A 25,242-nucleotide genomic window follows, 5' to 3' on the forward strand; every position below is an offset into this window, starting at 1 on the left:
CACTGCTCATAAACCCTGCATCCTCCCTGCCAGCCTTAACTGGGGGGAAGGGAGGGTTGCTGAGGGGGCAGCCTGGCTCATTCCTCTCCCAGTCTGGTAGAGCAGGCAGCATCATGGCTTGGCACAGAGTGACAGGATCAGCTGTCACTGCTGAAGGTGTAATCCCTGGAGCGGTGAACATGGGGATCCGACCTCTCATCACCCGGGTGTGGTGATGTGTGACCACAGGATCCCCTGTGTCTGAGTGATGTGAGCATGCATAGCACTGTGTGTGCCCATTATTTGCCGTGTGGGCAGAATGCACATCTATGCTTTTATCCCTAGGCCTCAGCGTAGTGGTACCCAGCATGAGGGTGTGTGCATATTTGTTCCAGTTAGCTCCTTCCCAGTCATACCAATGCCTCATTCAAGCAGATCTGGGGTATAGCGAAAGACCCCTTCTGACCCCCCTCTCCCCCTGCTCGGATCAGAACAATGGTAGGCCTAGCACCCTCCCTCCATCTCTGCGGCAGCTCAGGGTAGAATGAGGCAGGAGGGGAAAGGGGGAAAAGGGTCGGTGTCTCTTTAAGACCATCAGGTTGCAGGGAGCAGATGGCATCTGCTTCCACTCCTTGTTCTTTGTGTGGCTGCACAAAAGAGGGAGTCTGTCTCTCCTGATCTTACCCCCGCCCTCCACCATGGAGCGGGGGTATTAAGATGTATGGGATTGAGGGGAAATTTACTGCAAAAAGTAAACTTGGATTTGCCACGCCATATGCACTAGAGAATGGAGCAGCTCAGGGCATTTGTTGCACAGGCTCCTTCCCCTTTATTAGTGGTGGTGGGAATACAATTCCATACAGGTCCGCATAAATCCCATCCAGTCCCCCCAAATCCCATCCGGAGACCACATAAATCCCCCCACACCCCAGATTTCCATCCATGGTCCCCATAAATCCCTTCCATCCCCAATATCCTATACAGAGCCTCCCATCCACCTCCCAAAAAATCCTATCCAATCCCCAAATCCCATAGTCTCCCATAAATCCCATCATGTCTCCCCCTAAAATACAACTAGAGCCCCCTATAAATCACATTCAGACCTCAATCCCATAGAGCCCCCAAAAATCCCATCCAGAGTCCCCCAAAAATCCCATCCAGTCCAGCCCCTAAAATTCCTTCCAGCCCCCCCATTACTGTCCAGATCTCTCCCCTAAAATTCCATCCAACTCCCCCACCCCCACCACCTCCAAGCAGATGCTTCTGGGAGCCAGCCTCCTGGTGCAGCCATTGTCTGTGCAGGCCTTACTGGCACTGCACAGCACAGATGTAATTTCCCCTTCCCCCTCCCCCTGCCGACTCAACACACATTTCTGACTGGGGGTGGAGTGGGTGCTGAGGTCACAATTTGCTTGGCGGCAGAAGCTGAGAGCTTAGGGTACACATGTTTGTGGGAGCTGCAGGAGGAAGGAGTGAGCAAGGCTGGGGGGATAACACTGGAAACACCAAGTAGTGGATTGGATAAAGTTGTCAAATAATAGCCTTAAAGTGGGGGGAAGATATGTGTGTTGGGGTGTGTGAGTGGGCTGGGTGTTGGAGTGCGAGGGTGTATTGGAGAGGGAGCATTGGGGAGGTAAGTGAGTGTGTGGTGGTATGTGGGTGTTTTTCCCTGTTGAGTGTGGGGTGGATGTGTATGGATGTGGGGGAGGTACATGTGAGCCTGCAGAAGGTTGTGGGAGTGTTTGACTGTATTTTGAAGCCTGAGTGCATGCGTGATTGCAAGAAGGATATGTGTAAAGTGGCAGAGCAACTGTGGGAAAGAGAGGAGTGTATGATGGGGATGGAAGACAGCAGCTGTGTGGTGTGATTGTGTATGTGTGTGGAGTAGCATTATGGTTGTGTGTCGGAGGGGTGAGGGGCAGGAAATATATGATGCCATTGTGTATATAGTTTTGTGTGTGTATGTGTGTGGGGAGTCTGATGGGTTTGGGGGAGAGGCAGCATGTGGTATCAGTGTGTGTGTTTGGGAGCGGGAGAGGTGGCAATGTGTGGTGCTGAGTGAGTGTATGGTGGCCGTGTGTGGTGCTGTGTGTTTGTGTTTGGGGGTGGCAATGTGTGGGGTGTGTGTGTGCGTGTTTGGGATGTTAGTGTGTGGTGCTGCATGTGTGTGATGGGAGGTGGCAGTGTGTGGTACTGCATGTGTGTGTGTTGGGAAGAGGCAGTGTGTGGTGCTGCGTGTATGTGTTAGGAGGTGGTAGTGTTTGGTGCTGCGTGTGTGTGTTGGGAGGTGGTGTGGCAGTGTGTGGTGCTCCATGTGTGTGGGTATGTGTGTTGCATGGTGGCAGTTTGTGGTGCTGTGCGTGTGTGTTGAGAAGAGGCAGTGTTTGGTGTATGTGTGTTGGATGGTGGCAGTTTGTGGTGGTTAACGTGTGTGTTGGGAGGTGGCAGTGTGTGGTGCTGTGTGTATGTGTTGGGGTGGCAGTGTGTGGTGCTGTGTGTGTTGGAAGGTGGCAGTGTGTTGCTGTGTGTGTTGGGGTGGCAGTGTGCATTGCTGCGTGTGTGTGCGTTGGAGGGTGGCAGTGTGTGTCTGTGTATGTTTGTGGGTTGCAGTGTGTGGTGCTGCATGTGTGTGTGTTTTGAGGAGTGGCAGTGTGTGTGTATGTTGGAGGGTTGCAGTGTGTGGTGCTGCATATGTGTATACCGTGTGTGTGTGTGTGTGTGTGTGTGTGTGTGTGTATACCAAGTGTGTGATGCTGTGTGTGTGTGTTGGAGGGTGGCAATGTGTTGCTCTGTGTGTGTTAGGGTTGGCAGTGTGTGATGCTGCCTATGTGTGTTTGTGGGTGGCAGTGTGTGTCTGTGTATGTTTGAGGGTTGCAGTGTGGTGCTGCATGTGTGGGGGTGGCAGTGTGTGATGTGTGTTTGGGGGTGGCAGTGTGTGATGCTGTGTGTGTATGTTGGAGGGTGGCAATGTGTTGCTCTGTCTATGTTAGGGTTGGCAGTGTGTGATGTTGCGTATGTGTGTTTGTGGGTGACAATGTGTGTCTGTGTATGTTTGAGGGTTGCAGTGTGGTGCTGCATGTGTGGGGGTGGCAGTGTGTGATGTGTGTGTTGGATGGTGGCAGTGTGCAGTGCTGTGTGTGTTGGAAGGCAGCACATGTGATGCTGTGTGAGTTTGGGGGTGGCAGCATGTGGTGCCGCATGTTTGTGTGCATTGGAGGGTGGCAGTGTGTGATGCTGTGTGTGTATAGTGGCTGCATATTTGGGGCGGGGGCAGGCTGTTATGTGTCTGCTGGGAAGAGTGAGGCAGAGGCAGTGTGTGGAGCCTCTGTGCGTGTGTATACACATGACCCCAGTCAGGCTCCCCTCTCTGCTGCTCCAGGCTGGTTGCAGCGCTGCCCCAGCCGCTCCCAGGAGGGAGGCATGGCATCCTTTCATCTGCAGCAGGATGGAGAGTGGCTGGAGCTGGATAGAGCTCTCCTCCTGCTGGCCCTGCATCATCCCCCCGCCCTTTGGCTTTGATGATCAGCCTCTTCATGATGAAACACCCAGACCTGGGAATTCAGAGATTGAGCTGTGTATTGCACATACATACACAAAAGCATGCATACATGCATGCAAACACAACATACACAGGCATGCATGTACACATAATCCACATTAATGCACAAATACAAACACGAATGTACATGCACATGCATACACAAACATGCACACACGCACATGCAATGAGTCTGAATCCCCAACTGTGAATGGCCCTGGGGAAGTAGCCTGCATGCTGGGAGGAGCAGGGATTTTGCAGCAGGAACTCCATTCTCCCCAGCTTCATCCCACAACTGCAGCTGGAGGGCGGGTGGATGAAGCAAATGCTCATGCTGACGGTGGCAGGCAGGCCCAGTGGCCTCATGCTCGGCAGGCGGGCGGGGGGGCCAGGCTGCCCTCATTGGTGGCTGCTAAATTTAGGAGCCTGATTATAGTTTGGGGTTTGGAAAGGAGAGCGGAAAATTCCCATCGAATAGACACAGGGCGTGAGTGCACGTGCGAGACAGAGACACATGCTGTGTGAGTGTGTGAGACACATGCACACAGTGTCACACTCAGAGTCACATACACAGACAGTTACACAGGCAGCCTCTCACACACACAATCATACACAAAATCTCTGTCAGTCTCTCTCTCTCTCTCATACACAGTTTCAGTCTCATATACACAGCATCTCTCTCCCACTCACACACACAGTCTCTCTCTGTCAAGGGCCAGCTGGCTCAGCGACCCTGCAGAGGGAATCCACCCCCAACTCTGGTGACCCTGCCCATCCCCCCTGTGCTCCTGCTGACTCCCTGTGACAGGTGCTGTGTGTTAAGTGGGTTGGGAGCAAGGGAACCAGACTTCCAGCGTAAGGGAGGTCCTGGGGGGGATCCCCATGGATGGTCCTCTGGGAGGGGCAGTATAGTGCTTGAGCTTCCCAAAAAAGCCCAGGGAGCACTAACTCAGGGGCTGGTGTGGGGGGGATGATTCAGCCCATCCCACTGCTGCCATGGGAACAAAGTGTGGGCCTGTATCTCACACTCAGACTCCCCAGCAGCATCTCCTTGGCACACCCCCCATTTCTCCTCTGCAAAAAGAGTGGGCGGCCAGAGCTCCCAGCTGCTGCATTCTCCATCCTGCCTTGACATTGAGCATCTGAAAATAGCTCCCTCCATCTTTGGAACATCCCCCAGGGGAGAGGGGGTCTGAGCCCTGTGTTACCAGATGGGGAGGGGAAAGGGGCCCTGATTCTGGTCTCCTGGCAAGAGAAGAATTGGGCTCAATGCCAACCTGATGTCTCTGCTGAGACATTTAACCTCCTACTCCCACTCCTGGAGCATCATTCAAAGTGTGTGTGTGGGGAGTAGCAGCACACATCTAGCAGGGAGTCAGCTGATACACCACACATGGAAAGAGGACAGGGTGGCCTTTCACTCCTGTTTGCTGCCTACATTAGCACTGGGATTCCCCACCACTCCTGCACAGTGCCAGTAGCACTGGCTGCGTGGGGGGAGCTCCCCCATACCCATGCTCCCCTGGAGTTCCCCACCATTCTGTACCAGCTTCCCCCCAGCCTACTGCTCCCATTGTGTCTCTTCGGCCCCCCACCTCCTACCACCCACCAGTGGTGTGTTTACAGACTCCCTCCCACAGCCAAGCCACTTCTCCAGGCCTGTCTCAGTGGTGGAGAGGGAGGGCCAGGCGAGCAGGTGTCTGCTCAGACAATGGCGCAGCTTTGTTGGGCTGCAGGGGGAGGGGGTGGGGAAAGGAGGAGAAAGAGAGAGAAAAAAAAAAGGTCAGCAGAGAGCTTCCCTTACACTGGGGGATGGAGCCTGGGCTGCATCTTCCAGCTGACAACAGTGTAGAGGCTGCCAGGGGTTGTGGGGGCATGTAATGGGGGGAGTTCGTGGCACTGGGGCAGTGATTAGAATACTGCCAGGATGGGAGCATTTGAGATGTAGGGGTGTCTATGGGGAAAGAGGGAGAAATAGATGGATGGGATGGGGGGATGGATGGATAAAGGACTTGTATGGGGAGATGGGGGGGTGTATGGAGATGGAGGAATTCAGAGGTGTGTGCATGGGGATGCAGAGGCAGACAGACACTTGTACATGGGGTGGTGGCCAGGAACAGGGGGTTGCAAAGCTATAAGCAACTAGAAAAAGGGTCTCATAATGGGAAGTATTGGGTAAACTTCTCTACCAGCTCTGCCTGTACTACTTAGCTAGATAGATGGATGGATAGTTTAGAGGGGTATATATGGGGATGGATAGTGCTTGCTCCACTGTTGCTGTTGTCTCTAAACACAATACTAGCTGGGCGGGCCAGGATCCCTACAGCATCAGGGGGAACCAGGGACTGGAATCCTCTTCTGCTCACCCCACCTGGCCACGGCCTGGAGATGGCTGCTACAGTGGAAGCTATGCAGTCTGCCAAATCCCTGGGCATTGTGTATGTTCCTGTTCCCACCCCCACCCCGTTCTGTGCTGCTTGAGCCAGGCTGTTTGCTGGTGGTCTGCAGAAATCAACCCGCCACTTCCTCCCTCAATCACATCCAACATTGTTAGCTCTTGAACAGACCCACCAATACAACACAAGCTAGTTGGACCTAAACATCCCATGGCCAGGTTCTCAGCCGCAGCCCACAGAGACATGCTTGGGGCACAGTGGATATGAAACACCAGCAGCACAGAATGGCAGTGCTGGGCACTTGCTTTGCACAAGATGAAGTGGGCCCACTGTGAGCCCACTGTATTTGTGTTTGTGTGTGCTAGTTGTGTGTGATATATGTGAGCTAATTGAACTGTTTTTGTGCACATGTGTTGATTGTGTTTGCTGCTTGTGTGAGTTGGTTGTGTGCACACATGAGTGTTGGTTTTGTGCACTGGTTGCATGTATTCACCATAGTCCTGTACCTGATCTGAGGTTCTGCTATGTGGTGTAAATCTGGAGTAACCAATTTACATCAAAGTAACCCAAATAAATACCTGACTCCTGCATTCCTGCTAATCAGCTGGGAAACAAGCAAATCTCCAGTCAACTCCCAGAGGGGCTCCCCCCATACCTATCCAACCCCCAGCAATACCAGCACTGTGAAGGGACAAACAGCCTATGCTAGAGAGTAGCTCAGCACCCAATCTACTGGATGATCACAGAGTCTAGGGATAAACAGCTTCTTCTCTCACCCCCTTCTACTTTCCCTCCTACTGGAGAGGGATCTGGTCAGCTTTTTTGCACCTCAGAACTTTATGCAAAAGTGGGGGAGGGTTTAAAACTAGTTGGCAAAATCCAGCTATTAGCAAAGATGTGCCTTAAAATCTCCATTGGATTATTACCCCTTTGATCCCTTCCTGAGGTTGGGGGTGTGAGTGGGGCATGAGTTTATTCTTAATATTGTTAGCATGGGCCAAACAATGTATTTTTCCCTAATTTCATTCTCAGGAATGGCTGAACTGTTTTCGCTGAGATTTTCCAAAAAAGTTCTTCCTGAGGCAGACACCCGGCATGGAAAATTTCAGGCTGAATGGTTAAAGTTTGGCAAAGTTATAAGCAACTGAAAACAGGGTCTAATGGGAAGTGTTGGGTAAGTATGAGCTCTGCCTATACTACTTAGATAGATTTGAGTTTTACTTGAGGATGCCCACTTCTCCTTTATTTAAAGTGCCATTGAACAGCTGCTACGGTATATTTTACACCCCTCAACCCCCATGTGTTCCCTGGGGTGGCTATCTGGTGACAGGAGGGCTAGAAAGCTAAAAAGAAAAAAATTGAAGGAAGCATTAATTTACTTTACATAAACATAAGAAAACAATGTTAATACTGTGCTAATAAATATATTACAAGGGATTCTCCTAGAAGTGATAGGCTGAGAGAATAGATGTTATAGATCTATATCTAGCTATCCATCTGTACCTATACACACCCCTCTATCTACCTACCTACCATCCATCCCCATACATAGACCTCTATTTATTGATCCATCTATCCATAAATATCCATCTATCACCCTACATATCTCTCCATTTATCCATCTCTATCTCTCCCCATATATACTCCTTTATCTAATCTAGCTCTCTCTATATATTTAAATCTATGTATGTATATCTATTCTATTCTTATATCTATATCCATTCACATACACTAAGCACATCTGGTCCAAGAAGGCATACAGTGCAATAGGCAGAAAGGGGAGGGTGTGTACTGGGTGGGGAGAAACATATCCATTGCAAAAGCTAGGTCCTCTAGCCTGCTGGGGTGGGGGGTGTCTCCATAGGTGCTGGAATTAGGGTGCTGGGGATGCTGCACCCCTTGACTTGAAGTGGCTTCCATTCTATTCAGGGTTTACAGTTTGGTTCAATGGCTCTTAGGACCCCTACTATTCAAATGATTCCAGCACCCCTGGATGTCTCTGTCTCTGAACAGCCCTCCATTTCTCTAATTTTCTCCCTTTCATCCCTTCTGCAGGGAGAGTGGCATTTTAAAAGACAACATAAAGACCCACCCAGCAGCTCCTCTCATTCAGTACATCCCCCTCCTTACATACACATCTGGGCTCAACTCTCTCTCCCCCTCCTTCTGCCTGCCTCTTGCCCCTGCCTGCCCCCCTCTGGCCAGATGTGCATCCAGGCGGATGGGTTCAGCTGGGAGGTGCTGAGGCCAGGGGAGCTGGAACTACTTTTCCCCAGCAGCAGCAAGCAGCAGGAGCCGACCGAGGAAGCTCCAGTCTGACTCTCATTGTGTGTGTGTGTGTGAGGAGAGACGGAGGCAGGCACAGGAGCTCCTGTAAAGCCTCCTGCCCACGCAACTTTCCCACCAGGGTTCCCCCCTCCACCACACACACTGAGTCAACCCCCCTCTTCTTGCAGCATCCCCAGCCCCTGGAATCAGGACCTCCTACCCCATTTCCACCCCTTACTCCTGGAGGTCACTTTTATTTTTGTGCACAAGTTGCTGCATCTTTGGAGGAAGAAAGAAGCCATAGAAGGAAACTGGGGTCAGATCGTCCCCAGGGGAGAATTGGGGGAAAATCCCTAATTTTTAACCCAACTCCCTCCCCGTTTTTTGCATTTGGTAGGTTATTTTTTGCGGGGGGGGGGTGAAGCATCTGGAATTTCAGGTGTTGGGAGCAAAGGGGTTTGTTGGAAAGTCCCCCCCTCATTTCAGGGGAGTTTGGGAAACTTTTGAATGGGAGGAAAGATTTCAATCTGGGAAAAGAAACCCTGAAATCCTACCCCCTTTGCAGGGAATTTTGGGGATCCCTCCACCCTGGGATCCGCCCCCCATGGATTTTTCTGGGGTTGTAAGTTTCGCCCCTTCGCTGTTTTAATTTTGGATTGTTTCAAGTCGCCGCCGACCAGCGCGCGCGTGTCCTCCACCCTGAACCAGAGCTAAAGGGGGGGATTCCTGTGGTGGAGGGGGCCGCAAAGCAGAGGGAGCTGGGGGGGCAATGCCTTCCGTGATGGAAAAATCCGGCCCAGCCTCCGGGATCCTGTCGAGGAGCCGGGCGAAATCGGCCACCAATGGCAATCATCAGACCTCGGAGGATGAGAGCAGCGAAGAAGAGCATTCGCACGGTAAGTGCCAGACTGGGGGCACAGCTATTGTGCAAGGGGCAGGGTGCCAGCTACGGTCCACTCCACACACAGATCACGCGTGCGTGTCCCGGAACGGGAGCCGAGGATGATTCACTTGCTACACGCATGTGGACTGGGGGGGTCGTGACACGCCACGAGTGTGGACTTGGGGGGGGGCTCACGCCACGCGTGCGGTCGGGGGGGGGGTCGTGGTACGCCACGCGTGTGGACGGGGAGGTCACGCCACGCTTGCAGACAGCATCTTCCCGTGGAGGAGAAAAACTCTGCTGGAGTGCGAGGCCCTAAGGGTCAGGGATAGGGAGCTGGCGACAACTTCCCGGGTCTGGGGAAGTGACAGCGTGTGGCCCAGTTCCCCCAGAATCGGGAAGCGCGCGGGGAGGGAAGATGCTATCTCCCTAGTGACTTGAATTAACCCCACTTTCTAAGGCGTCTCGGGATCCCCTCCTCACCTGGCGTCCAACAGGGAGACGTGGTGACCGCCATGGCTCCTGGGGTTAGCCGGGGCGGCCCGGGATTAGAATACAGTGTAGAATACAACAATGCTGGAACATTATTTCTCCTGCAATCCCAGCTGGGGCCCGATCCCAGGGAGCGGCGGGGGGGGGGGACACAGAACAACACTAGGGTGTTGGGGGAGCAACCCCTTCCCAAACTTAGCCCCAGGGTGAGCAAAGGGGCGCTCCGGGCTGAACAAAGAGCCGGGGCATCACTGGAAGGTTGCTTTTGCTAACAGATTCGACCCCATTGTCCCTTGGCGCCCTCGTGTGTGCCTGCTGCCTCCCAGCGTCAGCCGGCTTTGTTAGCCCCCATCCCCCCGCCGCACACCAGCGCCAGCAAGGGATGTGCTGGGGGGCTCCAAGGAGATTAGAGCGGCCGATTCCTCCCACCGGCCATGTGGAATCCGTTCGGGGAATGTGTGTGGGGGGGACAGTTACGCCCCTTCGCTGCTGGCTCTGGGGAGGCACAAGCAACCCAGGAGTATGGGGTGAGGAGTCAACAGGGTGGAGTGCTAGTCTGCTGTTTGGACACCCTCCCTTGCCAGCCCTGTTAGCCCATCATTAAGGAAAGGGGGGCCTCCGAGTCCTCTCATGTTCTTCCCCCAAGTGTTCAGGGGGTGATGTCCCACTGCCCCCAGCTGGTCAAGATACTGGGAAATTCTGCCAAAGACACCCCCTCCTCCCCAGCGAGAGCGCCTGTCACAGCTGCGCTGCAGCCAGCCACCACCCCCTGCCGGGGGTGGGGTGCATCCTGGAGGGTGGGGGTTATATTGTGTTCAGGAAGGGGGTAACTACCTGGGTGGTACCCATCAACAGCTGGGAGCCCTTCCCATTCTATCTTCCCTGTGGGTGTGGGATCCTCCTAGGAGCAGGAACCCCCCCCCCACGTCCTCTCCCCGTCTCCCCCTCCCTCGCGTGTGTTTCTTGGGCCCCGTGCCGGAAAGTGAAAGCAGGGCAGCTCCTTGGCAGGCGCTGGCTAAATGCTTCCAGATCAGGCTGCAGCTGTGACAAGTCAGGCTTCCTGGGAAAGGGAGCCAGGAGTGGGGTGGGAAGTAGAGAGGGGAATGGGATAGTGTAGCCCCCCACCACCCGTGGACCCCGTCCGTCTAGGGCTAGATTGCTTGTCCAACTCTGATATGCAGCTGCGCGGGGGGGGGGGGGGGGCGGAGACGCACGGGCCGCGAGGGCTGTTTATATACAGGGATCCCTGGCCTGGTGCTGGGATGCAGCCATCTCTGGGGAGGGCTGTCTGGGCTGATTAACAGCTAAACAAAGCTACACTGTAGTTTGGGAAGCAAAGGAGAAGCTGTACTTATTTGACAGGGTATTTAGGAAGAATGGTATTACCAGAGCTAGGAATTAATACTGCATTAGGGCCAGCACTGACTGGGAGGGTAGAGCCCCCTACTGAGCCCCATCTCACTTCATGCAGCACAGCGCCCCCTAGTGCTTAACTGGGGTCAGCATGACTGCAGGGGAGAGCACCCCCTACTGAGCCCCCTGCCCAGCTCCCTGCAGCATAGCACCTCCTAGTGCTGCACTGGGATCAGCACTGACTGGAGGGGAGAGCACCCCCTACTGAGCCATCACTTCCTGCAGCATCTTGGGGGGGGGCCTCCCAACTAATCCATGTCACATCTCAGCCCTGTTCTATGGGAGCTTGGAACTCACAGGAAAGTCCAAGATTTCCCTCCCTTAGGGGAGGGCAGCTAGGGGTTGAGGGACTAACTCCTGGGTTCTCTCCTTCAACTGCAGCTGCTCCCTCACACCTGCCCTTCTCCTTCCCTTGTAGACAGCATGATTCGGGTGGGGGCCGATTACCAAGCTGTGATCCCTGAGTGCAAGCCAGGTAAGGGTACTGATGCCATCTGGATTCCTGGGGAGGGGCAGAGACAGCAGGGGGCACCGCTCTTTAGAAATCCTAACTCCAGTCTCCCAGGATCAATGGCTGTACCCACCCAGCCTCACTCAGTGAGGGCTTGATAGGGGGAGCAGAGAGAGGAGTGGGGGGTTGGTCTGTCTGCAGGAAGCCTTTCCCCCCTCACATGTTGAGGGAGCCCCCTCCCCCAAGACAGTGCCTGGGTGGGATTGAATGGGGGTGCTGGGCTTTAAGGTTCAAAAGGGCAGAGGAGCAGAGGGGAAAAGTGTACTCGCTTTCTCCATGCATGGTGCCTGCCCTCCCAGTGCCCCACCTCCCCCATTACCAGGAGCAGAGCAACAGACTCTGGGCCTGACTGTGCCCATAGTCTCTCCTCCCCACACTTGTGCATTGGCACAGCAAGAAGCTTTACTTGGAATAGAGCTACGGCTGCCTCTGCTGCCAGCTGGGCTGCTGGGGGGCTCAGTACAGTTGCTTTTCTCTCACTGCGGCTGTGGGTTGGGGTTGAGGGGCATCATCAGAGCAGTGTGGTGGGTGGAGCCCAGGGATAGCATAACAGGGGGCTGTGGGTCAGGATTGAGGGGCACTGGCAGAGCTGTGGGGGCTTGGGGACTGTGATGAGTGGGGCCCAGGAGTGTCTGACAGGAAGAGCTCTGTGCTGACCCTCTGTCTCCTGTCTGTCTGATGCAGAAAGCCCCGCTCGCTACAGCAACAAGGAGCTGAAGGGGATGCTGGTCTGGTCGCCCAACCACTGCGTGTCAGATGCCAAATGTGAGCATCCCCTAGCCCCTATCATTAGCACACGGGCACGACAGCCAGGGCACCTGCTGGCTGGGGCTGTTCCCCCTCCCGCTCCCCTGACTGGGCAAGGCACCAGCCCAGCAACTCCTCTCCCCCTCCTCTGGCACAGCAATGCCCCCTTCCCCTGTCAATCAATGCCCCAATCCAGCTCAGCACATGGCCCTCTCTTCCTCCCTGCCCAAGCCTAGCTCACTGCCTCTTTCCCCTAGCCCAGTGCACTTCCCATTTCTCCCATCTCCCACAGCCCCCTCGTTTGCCAGCCCAGCATGCTACCTCCTCCCCTCCCCAACCTCTATCCCCCTGGGCCCACCCAGCCACCTCCACAGCCCAGAGGGCTGCGCCCTCCCCCACCCAGCAATTCCCTCTGTCCCCCGAGCCCAGAATGCCTTCCCTAGCCCAGTGCACAGCTCTGCGCAGCAAACCCTTCCCCCCACGCCCAGTGTGCTGCCCCCCTTTCCCATGGTCAGCAAATCTCTCCCCCTTTCCTTGGCCTAGCAATCCCCTCTGCCCCACCCAGCATACTGCCCCCTTATTCCTCCCCTGGCCCCCACATGCTGCTCCTCCCCTCCGCTTACCCCCACAGATGCTCTAGATGAGTCATTTCTAACCCTTCAGCTCTTGGTCCAGTGGGGTTTAGGACCTGGGGGAGATGGCCATGGCTTGCCCCCCTCCTTCTAGAGATATTCACTCCCAGGACCCTGCTTCCCCATCCTCCAGGGCAGGGCAGGGTTGGGATCAGAGAAATGGAGTGGGGAGGTTCCACACTGGGGATCAACTTCTTGCACTGCAGGGGACAGAGGGAGTGTGGGCTTAGACAGAATGTCTGGCCTGTCACTCCCACACAGCCCTTGGGTGAGATGGGGCAGGGGGGCTGGATGGATCTCACACTTGCTGATCTCAGACCCCAACACAGAGAGACAAACGTCCAGCCCCACAGCATCAGACACCCCCCTTGCATGCACATCCCTCAGGAATCAGAGACGCCACCCTGCGTGCACCCCTCGTGTATCACAGGTGCACCCTGCATGCATAACCCCACATCAGACACCCCATGCGTGCGTACCCCTGTGTATCAGACACTCACCCGACATGCATGCTCCCACATCAGACACACCCACCATGCATGCACATCCCCTCCAGGCATGTCCCCACATGCACGCACCCTCCCCCCCGCACAGCTGTGCACACATGACTGGTATCAGACCCCTCCCACACACAGACTCAGTGTTAGACACTTTCCCTCCCCGCACATACACATTCAGTATCACACCAACCCCTGCCCAATACACACTTGGCATCAAGACACCCCCTGCCATGCATGTGCTGTTCTGTCTCAGGCCGATCTGCACAGTGGATGTGATACCTCTGGTGATGGGAGTTGGGAGGGAAGGGAAGGGTCCTGCAGGAAGGAGTTTTCCTGATGACTTGTCTCATCTCTTCTCTCCCGCCCAGTGGACAAATACATTGCAATGGCCAAGGACAAGCATGGCTACAACATTGAGCAGGTAGGGGCATTGCCCCCACCCCGCACACTGTATGGGGCAGCCGTGTGGGGATAGATCCCACAGAGTTTGGCCCTTTTGATTCTTGTGTCCCCCAGGTCCCAGGGATACTACCCCATTTTACCTCACCATGCCCTGGGATGCCTGACTTGGCCCCCCCAACCTCCTCCAGGATTCTACCCCGTCCTTGGGATACTTAACCCTCTTGCCCCATCTCACCCACCCTCCATTGCCCTGGGGTCGCTGACCTCTCCTGACCTGTCTCATCATCTTCCCCAACCCCAGGGACACATCTCCCCTACCCTATCTCCAGGACACAGCAAACCTCACCCTAGCTCATCTCCCTCATTCCATCTTGGGGATCCCCATCATCCCCATCTCATCGTCCCCTCTCCATCCTGCGGATGCTGCTGCCCCTCTCACCCCCCATATCGCCCCAGGCCCTGGGGATGCTGCTGTGGCACAAGCATGATGTGGAGAAGTCTCTGGCTGACCTGGCCAACTTCACGCCCTTTCCAGACGAGTGGACGGTGGAGGACAAGGTGCTATTCGAGCAGGCGTTCAGCTTCCATGGCAAGAGCTTCGCGCGCATCCAGCAGATGGTACGTGCCTATTACACCCCCTCAGCCAACCCATGGTGCTTGCAACCCACCCCTTGCAAACAAGCAGATGGTACATTCCACTGCACTCTTCTCCCCCATACAACCAGCACATGGTACCTACAATCTCCTTGCAGCTGGCACATGGCACCTGCCCCCGTCGCACAACCGGCAGATGGCACCTGACATGCCTGCTCCCCCCAGCCAGCAGATGGTACCTGCCATCCCTCTTGTAGCCAACAGAATTGGCATATGCTACAATTGCTCCCCCAGCCATCACATAGTATGTTCCATGCACCCCCACCCAGCAGCCAGCAAAGATGGTACATGCCACCAACCACCACCTGGCACCTAGCAAAGATAGCTTGTGCCGCCGCCTACTCCCATAGCCAGTGGATGGTATGTGCCCCCCTCCCTCTGCCGCAGCTAATAGATAATATATGGCACCCTCGCTTTCCTCCACAGTGACCAAATGGCATTTGCCCACTGTCTCTCCTCCTGCAGCCAGCAGGGGGTATGTGCTAATGACTGCACTGCCCCCCCTCCCCACACCCAGCTGATGGTATATGCCACCATGTCTCCATCTCCCCCTGCGGCCAACATATGTGATATATGCCAACCCCCCTACCTTGTGTGATGGTGCTACCTCCCCCCAAAGGGGCCTGGCATGGCGGTGGGGACTTCCTGTACCCTCCATAGCTGGGAGCCCACCTTCCTTCCCATGGGGATCCTGGCAGGCTTCTCCTTTCTCTCCCCTGCCTACTTTTTCCCCATGCATCCCATCTCTCCTTCCCCCTGCATCTCCTCCCCTGCCCCACCCCACATCCCATCTCTCCCCCCCCACCAGCATCTGCTCTTCCCCTCATACCTCTGGCATTCCATCCCTCGCCCCTTCACTCCCCCCCAGGATCTCTTCCCACCCCTCACCCACCCCCACTGCATCCCATACCTCCCTCCCCCTTCATCTCCTCCCACCCCTGCCCCCCCGCATCCCATCTCTGCCCCTCATACCCCTGGTATCTCATCTCTTCCTCCCATGCATCTCCCCCTCTCCCACATTCCCATCCCTCCCTCCAGTCTCCCCTGCAGTAGGCATCTCCTCCCATCCCTCCCTTGAGTCTCTCCCCTCAACAAGCATCTTCTCCACTCTCTCCCCTTCCTTGTTATCCCATCCTTCCCCGGACCATTCAATCTCTCCAAGCACCTCACTACTCCATTCCCAGATATCGTATTCCCCCCACTCACCCCCCTGCCAAGTGCCTCAACCTCCCCACTCCCCCCCAGGCATCTGACCCCCCTCCTCTATCTGTCCCCAGCTCCCTGACAAGCTGATCCCCAGCCTGGTGAAGTATTACTACTCCTGGAAGAAGACAAGGAGTCGCACGAGTGTCATGGACCGACAGGCCCGCCGGCTGCTCAGCAAGAAGGAGAGAGATGACAGGTGAGGTGTGGGACGGGGGAGGTACAGGGGTGGGCAGGGTGGGGGTTCTGGGTGAGGGAAGCAGGGCAGGCTAGATGGCCATGGAGGGGGTGCAGGGCAGATGGTGGGGACGAGGTTTGCGGTGAGGTTGTGGAGGGTAGGGGCTGGTTGGGGGCAGCCTGGGGTTCTTGGTACCATCCCCTCTAATCCATGCCATGCTCCCCCCCAGTAACGACGAGATGGAGGAGGGACGGGCAGCCAGCGAGGGGGAGTTTGATGCCATGGACCCCAAGAAGGAGGTGAGGGGTTGGGGGTGGGATGGCTCTCAGGCAGGTGGGTGGGGGAGGGCACATCCCCACTCGCTTGGGCTCTGTGCTGAGGGTGGGAGAGGGGACTCTGGGCTGCAGTGGATCATTAGAGGGCACTCTGCTCCAGGGGTCAGCACGAGATCAGTAGGGGGCACTGTGCCATGGGATGGTGTGGGGAGTGCTGCGCTGTAGGGGGTGTTGTGGGAGGAGCCAGTCCATGGCACTGTGCTGCAGCAGGGATCCCTAGGGGGCGCTGTACTCAGACCAGCTCGATTCCCTGCCCAGCCAAGCTACCAGAAGCTGCCGAGCAGCCGGCCGGGCCCAGGATCGGGCTCAGGACCTGTGAGGAAGGAGGCGCAGCTGTCGCAGTATCGGCACCACCCACTGCGCTCGCGCCGGCGCCCCCCCAAGGGCATGTACCTGAGCCAGGACGACATCGCTGGCATATCGGCTAGCCCTGACGTGGGCACCCTGGCGCTGCGCCACCTCGACTCACAGCTCGTCTCCCTCAAGCGCCAGGTAACCCCGACCCCCCATCACACCTGCCAACCCCCCAGCCCTGCCATGGGCACCCTGGCGCTGCGCCACCTCGACTCACAGCTCGTCTCCCTCAAGTGCCAGGTAACCCTGACCCCCATCAGCCTATCAACCCCCCAGCCCTGATTTGGGCACCCTGGTGCTGCGCCACCTCGAACTGCAGCTTGTCTCCATCAAGCACCAGGTAACCCCTGACCCCCTTTGCCCCCAGCTCTCGCTGACAGGCCCCTTCTCTCCCCATCCACCCAGGTCCAGTGCATCAAGCAGATCAACAGCAGCATGAAGCAGGCCCTGGAGGGTGGGATCGACAAGCTGCGGCCCCCCGAGGTGAGATGAGGGGCACCGACCCCCATGTAGGGGGAGAAGGAACCAGCCCCTGTTGGGGGAGGTGAGGTACTGGGCCCAGCTCCCATGGGGCACAAGGGTTGGGGAGAGGAAGTGCGAGCCCCGTACCAGCCCCAGGGGAGGGTGAGACCAGCCACAAGGGGAAGGGCAGGGGGAGGAGGGCTGGGCAGGTCTGAGTCCTAGCCTGATGCTCTCCACTCTCCTGCCAGGGGAACGGCAAGTTCAACTCACGCTGGACAACAGATGAGCAGCTGCTGGCTGTGCAGGGTGAGCTGGGGCAGGGGGAGGAGGCTCCAGGGAGGGAGTGTGGGGGTGGGGTGGGGTGGGGTGTAGGCGCCCCTCCCATCATGGCTGCCCCCTGGGTATCTTAAGTGACCCCAGCCTGGGGATGTAGCTGGTGCCCCCTCATGTGGGTAGCTGCCCCTGGACTTCTCCCAGCCCCTGGGTAGCTGACCCCCTCCCCTCTCTCCAGCCATCCGCAGGTATGGTAAGGATTTCCAGGCCGTGGCTGGGGTGATCGGCAACAAGACGCTGGCCCAGGTGAAAACCTTCTTTGTCAGCTACCGGCGCCGCTTCAACCTGGAGGAGGTGCTGCAGGAGTGGGAGGCTGAGCAGGGGGGATCCCCAAGGGGCCGCTCCCCGCCCCATGACACCAAGAGCTCCAGCGTCTCACTGGCCAGCAGTGAGGACGACGATGAGGTGAGGAAGGGGAAGACCCCTGACCTGTACCCACAGACCCCTCCAATCCCAGCCCAGCTGGTGCCCCTCCATCTAAACAGCAGCTCCCTGCCATCCCAGCCATTCATTCTGCCACACGCAGCCCCCAGCTCTGCCATTTCCCTCGGTCTGACCAACGGTCCTCTGCCCTGCCATCCCCGGGCACCCCACACGCCTAGCTGAGTCCGACCCATGGCCCCCTGCCCTGACAGCCCTGGGTGCTCCGCATCCAGCCAAAGCCCGTCAGTCCGTCCATAGCCCCCTCCCCTGCCAGTCTCAGGTGCCCTGCACGGCTCCACTCACTCTGCTCTCTCCTTGCAGGTGCAGATCACAGCCGTGTCCCGCTCTGCCCAGCAGCAGCTGCAGCCCCCAGCGTCCAGTGCAGCAGCTCTACCCCCTGCATCCCCCCGGCTGCCGCCCACCACACTGTCGCAGCCTCCCCCCTTGCTGCGGCCCATGCTGCCCACAGCACCCACGCTGCACCGCCAGCCGCCCCCCCTCCAGCAGGGTCGCTTCCTGCAGCCCAGACTGTCGCCCAACCAGCCACCCCCACCACTCATCCGCCCTGCTGCCTCCCGCCACCACGGGCGGGGGCCCCAGCACCCCTCCTCACTGGTGGGCATGGCTCTGGAGCCCCCTCCCCCGTCCTCCAGCTCCCTCTGAGGTGAGGGGGGAGGAGGACAGCTGAAGCCCCCTGCTTCCTTAGTGCCCTGGATCCTGCTTGGTTAAGGGGTCAGGGCCTCCATCTACCCCATAGTAACACACTAGGGGTGGCTCTAGGACCCCCCCCCCAGGGGAGGGGAGAGACTGAAGAACTTGCATTGGCTGAACCTAACCCCTCTGGGGAGCAGAGGACCCCCACAGGGTGGTCCATTTGGGCTCTAGGCAAAATCCAGGAAGGGGCGTGGGTACCAATGCCAGCTGTGGGGGTAGTGGGGGGGAATTTTTTTTACTTGTAGAGGGATCAGTTCAATGGGGTGGCAGCCCCCTTCTGGTGAGCCGTGCCCCATGCAGGACAGGGACCCCCCCCTCATCTCTAGGAGCCTCAACAGGGGGTTGGGGGGCTCCCTCCTGTGGCTGAATGAGCTGGGGGTTGCATCTCCTGAGGGGGGGAGGGGCACAGGAATGTTCTACTGGCACTGGGGTGGGGGGGAGCTGACACCAGCCCCCGGCTGGCAGAACAGTTGCTGGGGGGCGGTTGTGTGTTGAGGGGCAGGAGTAGCACAAAGGTACCCCCATGGGGCACAGCTCCCTCACCTTGGGGGGGCAGCACAGGCTCCCGGGGGGACCTGAGTGCCAGGGTCCAGGTAAGGGGGTAACCAGTGATAACGCTGGGTGAGGCACCTGCAGGAGAGTTGGGGGGAGCAGCATTGAAGAGGCCTTGGAAGAAGCACAGAGCTGGGGAGTGGGGGTCAGGCATCCCCCCTCCCCCATCCAGAAGAGAGCAGCTCAGTAGACACCTGCACAGCCATGGAGACCCCACCGTTGCTTGGTGCCTGCTGCTCTGCTGGGGGAAGGGGGGCTTTGGGCAATGGGGCATTTGTAGGCAGAGCTAGTAGCTGCTGCCCCAGGGTGGGGGGGGAGGCGGTTACGTTGATGTTGCATTTTGAATAAAAGTATTTTACTAGACGTATCCTGACTCTGTCCATGTGCTGTCCCCCCAGCTCCCTCAGGACTCTCACCCCTCCAATTCCCTCAGCCACCCTCCTGCCCCCCCATTCCCCCAAACATCAGCTGCCCCAATTTCCACCCTGTGGAGGCATCATGCACTCCCTGGAGCCTCCCACCCCCTATTGCCTGGGGCAGGAAGGGCCTGTGCTTGGCCAATGGGCACACCTGGCTCTTGGGCTAGAGGTGGGCTAAGCCCACAACTCAGCTGGGGCACTTTCCCGCAGTGCCCAGGGCCAATGTCCCCCCCAAGCCCGGCCAAGGCAGAGACTGATGTGGGAGCCCCAGCAAGGATTTAGCCCCAAGCTTAGGCTCCTTGGCCCTAGGCAGGCTGGGTCTGCCCCCTCCCCGCTGGATGCAGCACGGGCCCAGCCTAGCAGAGAGAAGGCAGGTGAGGAACCAGCTGTTACTGGACCAGCTTCTGCCTGGGGGAGATACAAGCTCTGCTCTTCCCCGCTGGAGCTCAGAACGCTTGGCTGGCTCCCCCCATCCCCAGAGCTGGTCCAATACGAGCTATTGCCTCACCCACCTGGCCACTGGGCTGGGGCATTAGAGTGGCCGCCCCTTGAAAGGGAAGGTCAGGCAGCCCTTGCAGCAGCCGGGCAGGTGGGGCCAAGGGCAGGATGGGAACCCATCAGCAGTTAGGGCCAAGAAAGGTGCATTCACGGTGGTGGGGACAGTCCAAGGGGCCAACACCCCTGGAGCAGCTGGGCTAGAACCTGCTGCCCTGGATTCCTGGTGCTGGATGGGCCTATACAACCAGCCCCTCGAGCCTGGGTGCCCCGGACAGGGGCCCTGGCAGTGCTAGGACACAGCCCAGGGCGAGGCTTGTGGCTCTAGGATCGTCCAGCTGGGGGCCTCCTTTGGGCTGGGCTGGGCCTGCCTGTGACTCCTGCACCTTTACACCTTACTGTAAGGGAGCCTGGAAGAGGGGCAGCATTAGGGCCCAACCCAACATGTTTGGCTGAGCAAACCCCGGGTCCTCCACTGGCTGCAGAGCTCGGAGCAGGGCTGATGAACCCAGAATGGCCACATGAGGGGAGCCAAGTCTCCCCCTAAAAACAGTATTTCTACAGCACCTTCCAGCCCAAGCTCAGTCCAACCTCCCCCCCCCCCCAGTGCTGGGGGGCTGTTTATATAGAGGATCCCTCACCTGCTGCTGCATTGCAGTTGCCTCTGGGGTAGGGCCCAGAGAGCCCCCGTTGTGCAGCTCCTTTGGGGTTGGGGAGGGCCAGCAGGAGCTGAAGAAGGGACATGGGGGGCAGAGGAATACAAAACAGGAGGCCACAGTGGCTCTTTCTGGAAAGTTTTAATCTAGAACCTGGAAAACTACATCGAATCACTGCTCCGCTCCAGGGCCCCAGCGGGGCCAAAGCCCTCCAGGAGGGGACAGTGGCAGGGCCCACCCCACCTGCAAGAAGGGGGCAGCATAGAGCCCATTCCCTGACCCACCAGCAGGGGGCAGCGTCGGGGCCAGAGCAGATTTTTTTTTTATTTAAAAAAAAAAAAGGCATTTTCTGATCAGAATAAAACAAAATAAAACCACTCACAAAACCGAGGTATCAGTACAGATATATACAGGCTGGGGGGGGCAGAGATGGGGGGGGAAGGGGAAGGAACAGCCCCCAGGGCCAGGGAAGTACATTATTTAGCATCACAAATGTGGCTATGATGGATGGAGAAGCCTGGCGGGGGGTGGTGTTAGTGCAGCCAGTGCGGGGGGGGGGGGGGGGAGCACGGGAAATCCTACAGCCAATGTTGCGGGGCGGGTAATGGAGCCAGTGCTAGGCCCTGAAACACTGGCTGAGGGGTCTCTGCTAAGCCAGGGCCAGCTGTGACTGGAGGGGGATGTTAGACCCTCTCCCCCCCACCACACAGCTGCTGCCTTCCCCCTGCCTATTCTTGGCTTCAAGTACCTGTGGGGGCACCCCCCATATAATGCCTAACAAGAAGACAGGGGAGCAGCTCTGGGCTCAACCAGGACTGCAGCCATGTGGGCAAGGCCTCCCCTCCCCCTGCCAGTACTCGGGCAGAGGGGGAGCCAGAGCAAAGAACCAATGGCTGGAGAGTGGGAGGAGCCCCTGTTCCCAGGCCAGGTAACAGCCCCACCCCCCCAGGGAATCATGTGGCATTTCCAAACAGCCCCCCAATGACAGAATCATCCAAAGTCCAGCATGGGGGGCCCCGCAGCTCCCATAACTCCTCGTCCCTGGCACAGGGAACAGGTCAGGGGTCAGGGCCAGGGCCAGGGCCAGGCACATGGGCTGGGGGAAGGTGTCACTCTAGCTCCCCGTTGCTAGATAGAACCCAGGAGTCCTGACTCTCCCCCTCCCCAGAACTCTAGGCCCCTTCCACTGCTCAGGGTAGGCCCCCAGCGGTGTCCACTGCTGCTAGGGAACCAAGTGGGGTGGTCCAACTCCCATCACTGAGCCAGTCCCAGGGAGACCCTGCCCCACCCCACATAGGGCAGAGGGCACAGCAAAAGCCCTGGTGGGCACAGAGGGGGAAGCTGAGCTACAGCTGGTGGCAGATCCAGAGAAGGGCCCTCGCTGAGAGCTCAGGGCTCCCTCCTGACACCTGACAGCCCCTCCAATGCCCCCTGGGGACCTAGCTGTGCCCAATGCAGGCCAGGGGCAGCCTGCTCCAGGGCTGGGGGGGAGCCAGCCCTAGAGCTGGGGGGAAGAACACCAAAGCTGCAGTGCAGGTTAAAAACATTCTCTTTATTGTGTCTAAGTCAGGGACTCAGCTCAGGGCAGAGCCTCCCGGGGGAAGAGGCCTCAGACCCCTCCAGCCTGAGGCCCCCACCTCTGTCCTGGGGGACGGGGGAGATTAGGTATGAATTATCCCCCACTTGTGAGATGCACATGGTGGGGGGGGAGGGGAGAGAATGCATCCATCTGCACCCTCCATCCAAGCAAGGGATAGGCAGTGGGGGAGAGGAAGCTGCAGCTAAGAACCCCCCCACTCCCCGCCACAGATTCAGCCCGACGCCCATCGGGTCTTGGACATGGCACAGCTGGAGTCCCATTCGAAGGCTGGGGGAGCTACTGTCAGACTGAGGGGGACGGGGTGAGCTGGCGGAGGGAACCTGTCAACCAAGTGCTCCAGGCTTGGGGGTGGATGGGGACTCACAGCCCAGCCGCAGCACCCCTCCCGCATTGCCCCCTCAGCGTGAGCTGAGCTGGGGAGGGGCTTGTCCGCCTGGGCCCCATCACCCCCACTCTGGGCAGGGGCTCAGCCTGGGAGCTCACATGCTACAGCTGCCTGGGGGAGAGGCTGCCAACAACCCCACTCCCATATTAATGCCCAATGGGGGCACCCGCAGGAAGGTGGGGCCTGGCTTTCCCAGCTCCCTGCTGCTGTCAGCACCCAGCCCAGCAGGCCCAGCCCCAAGCAACCTGCCCCGTGGGGAAAGGACAGGTCAGCATGTGCAGGAGGCTGGGTGAAAGGCATTGTGGGAAAGGGGGGAGAGGTGAGGGGTGAAAGGCATTGTGGGAAGGGGGGGCAGACTTCTCTGGCTTTTGAAGCCCTTCTCTTTTTTGGTAAGAGCTCCCGGCCAGCATGGCAGGCATCTGAGGGGCAGTACCACGATTTGCTGGAGCCTGCATGCTGGTGGCAGCGGAGGGCAATGCTGCCCCCCAGCCCTCCCCCCGCCACCATCTCTGCTGCCGCCCCCACCAGGGTATCAAAAAATAAACATTTCTCCAATTAATTACAATCCTGCGAGGGGAGGAGTGTGCGGCTCTGGGCCCCCCCATGCGCTCTGGGGGGCGCATGTCTGCACAGGAGGCAGCTGTGCCCCCCTCCCCTGGTGCATGGCCAGGGGGCATCTCAGCACAGCAGTGGGGGAGAGAAGGCATGTTTCTGCACCCTCTGTCCTGGTGCATGGCTGTGGGTCCTTGCAAGGTGGACAGAAGTGTCTCCAATGTTCCTCCCGGGCACACAGCTCGAGAGAGGAGGGTCTGCGTCTCAGTGCCCCCGGCACACCGCCGTGGCGAGATCCTGCAGCTCAGGATCTCCTCGTCACGGCCCAGGGCAGGTGGGGTGCAGTACAGCAGGGGGCTGGTTAAAGCTTGAGCTCGTTGGCCACCTTGGAGGCAATGTTCTTGAAGGCCATGGAGGTGCCTGTTATCCGTTTGAAGCGCACGCCGTTGAGCGACAGCCGCGGCAGCTTGCACACCTCCATCTCCCACTGCACAAAGGAGTCGTGGCCGGGTGCCCCGTGCATGCACAACAGCATGTACTTCTCCTGCAGCTCGCACTGGCAGCTGTTGGCGTCCAGCACCTTGCGGATCTCCTTCATCATCTCGTTGGGCTCCATGGAGCTCGTTGTCTTCATGCTCCAGGTGAAGCGCAGTGAGCGAGGCTTGGCCTCTCGGTTCTCATCCCGCTCCTTGTCCCCGCCCACCATGTGAGGTCTGCAAGGGGGAGACAGCGTCAGTGCGGCAGGGGCACCCCACCCTGACTGCCCAACCCCCAACCTGACAGCTGGAGAAGACAGAAGTGGCATTAAGGACAGATGGACAGACAGCAGCAAGGGCTGAGACAGAGGGTGCACTCCAGCCAGGGGCCTGCAGAGAGCATCCAGCCAGCTGGGGACCCTAGAAGAAAGTGAGCCCCAAGCCAGGGTTCCCCCCAATGAGAACCAGACAGGCAAAGCGAGGCTGAGCTGTGCACCCCCTCCCCCCGGGTTGCCCACTCCAGATCCCATGGCTGGGGGATCCCAGGGAGCGGGGAGGTGGCTCCGTTCTCACCTGAGGGTCTCCACTCGGTCTTTGCTCTCTGGCTCATGCGGATTCCTCAAAAAACAGAGCGGGAGAGTTTAGTTTGGAGGGGGACGGGGAGCAAGAATGCTGATGGCTGCACCCCACAGCTGGGGAGCAAAAATGCTGATGGCCCCACCCCTGGGGCAGCCCCCCTCAATTGCAGGGGAACAGGAGGGGAGTCCCTGCCTCAGCATGGGCATTGGCATGAGACAGCTCCCTGCATGCCCTGCTCCAGCAGCCTTACGCTTGGCAGAGGGGGAGCAGTGCATGCTGGGAAAGGGTGCTGTGGAGAAAGCGTTGCTGGGAGCCCTGCTGCACTGGGAGGACTCCCAACACTAGAGCACAAGTGAGACCCCAAAGGCAGGGGAGGCTGCAGCAGAGAGGGTAGGACTCTGAATGCCATTGCCTCCTCCCCCTCAGGGAAGAAAGGAGCTAGGGCCATGCTGGGTGGTTGTATTATTGCTGGGCATCATTCAGCGGCCCCAGGACAAGCTGCCACTTGGCAGCAGTGCTCACCTCCTGTCCCCAGGCAGGGACTGGGCCAGGCTGGCATGAGTACCAGGCATTCACTGACAGCGCCCACCCCCTGCACCACAGAGCTCGGGCCAGTTTGAGAATGGCACAGTGAGTTATGGACCTGAGAAAAGAGCCCAGGAGGAGTTTTGGAACCAGCCCCCACATGCCCCTCCCAGAGCTGGGGACAGAACTCAGGAGTCCTGGCTCCCAGCCCCCCCACGCTCCTGCTGGAGTTGGGACAGAACCCAGGAGTCCTGGCTTTCAGCCCCCCAATCCCGCCCTGAGCTGAGGATACAACCCACGAGTCCTGGCTCCAAGCCCAACCAAACCCCTCCTGGAGCTGGGGATAGAACCCAGGAGTCCTGGCTCCCAGCCCCCCACACCCCACCTGGAGCTGGGGATAGAACCCAGGAGTCCTGGCTCCCAGCCCCTCCTGCTCTAACGCACTAGGCCCCACTCACCCCCCCAGAGCTAGAGTCCATTCAGAAGCAGATCCGGGGGCAGGGACAAGTCTGTCATCTGCTCTTCTCAATAATGAAGGGGCAGAACTGGGTCAGAGCCAGGACAATACCAACCCCCCGCTCCTTTC

At 58.1% G+C, this 25,242-nt stretch overlaps 2 protein-coding genes across 29 annotated transcripts in view; one reads left to right on the forward strand and one right to left on the reverse strand.

The window, feature by feature from the left end:
- Window positions 1-8,183: 8,183 nt before the first annotated feature.
- RCOR2 (REST corepressor 2) lies at window positions 8,184-19,137 on the forward strand. Of its 2 annotated transcripts, none has more exons than XM_043518093.1 (12): window positions 8,184-9,077; window positions 11,388-11,444; window positions 12,165-12,245; window positions 13,728-13,780; window positions 14,218-14,379; window positions 15,693-15,817; window positions 16,026-16,095; window positions 16,390-16,725; window positions 16,891-16,968; window positions 17,196-17,253; window positions 17,459-17,685; window positions 18,025-19,137. In XM_043518093.1, exons 1-12 carry the CDS (start codon window positions 8,951-8,953, stop codon window positions 18,364-18,366), a joined length of 1,716 nt encoding a protein of 571 aa, XP_043374028.1. In that variant the 5' UTR covers window positions 8,184-8,950; the 3' UTR covers window positions 18,367-19,137. The 2 variants fall into 2 exon arrangements, with proteins under 2 accessions (XP_043374028.1, XP_038265975.1); XM_038410047.2 differs by having other exon boundaries at window positions 16,390-16,623.
- Window positions 19,138-20,665: 1,528 nt separating this feature from the next.
- MARK2 (microtubule affinity regulating kinase 2) overlaps window positions 20,666-25,242 on the reverse strand; it is a 105,423-nt gene continuing 100,846 nt past the window's right edge. For 21 of the 27 annotated variants that reach the window (XM_043518085.1, XM_043518082.1, XM_038409026.2 and 18 more), the window contains 2 exons: window positions 24,126-24,170; window positions 20,666-23,789 (listed from right to left, as the gene is read on the reverse strand). In XM_043518085.1, coding sequence (XP_043374020.1) covers window positions 23,438-23,789; window positions 24,126-24,170 — 397 coding nt within the window. In that variant the 3' untranslated portion in view covers window positions 20,666-23,437. The remainder of the gene's footprint in view (window positions 23,790-24,125; window positions 24,171-25,242) is intronic. The other 6 variants (XM_043518088.1, XM_043518080.1, XM_043518079.1 and 3 more) reach the window with 1 other exon arrangement.

The sequence above is a fragment of the Dermochelys coriacea genome, chromosome 7, assembly GCF_009764565.3.
Source record: "Dermochelys coriacea isolate rDerCor1 chromosome 7, rDerCor1.pri.v4, whole genome shotgun sequence".
Classification (NCBI taxonomy): domain Eukaryota; kingdom Metazoa; phylum Chordata; order Testudines; family Dermochelyidae; genus Dermochelys; species Dermochelys coriacea.

Coding starts and splice junctions, on each gene's coding strand:
- RCOR2 (XM_043518093.1), top strand. CDS start 8,951: ATGCCTTCCGTGATGGAAAAATCCGGCCCAGCCTCCGGGATCCTGTCG. Junction 13,781..14,217: donor ATGGCTACAACATTGAGCAG/GTAGGGGCATTG, acceptor ATATCGCCCCAG/GCCCTGGGGATGCTGCTGTG. Junction 16,096..16,389: donor CCATGGACCCCAAGAAGGAG/GTGAGGGGTTGG, acceptor TTCCCTGCCCAG/CCAAGCTACCAGAAGCTGCC.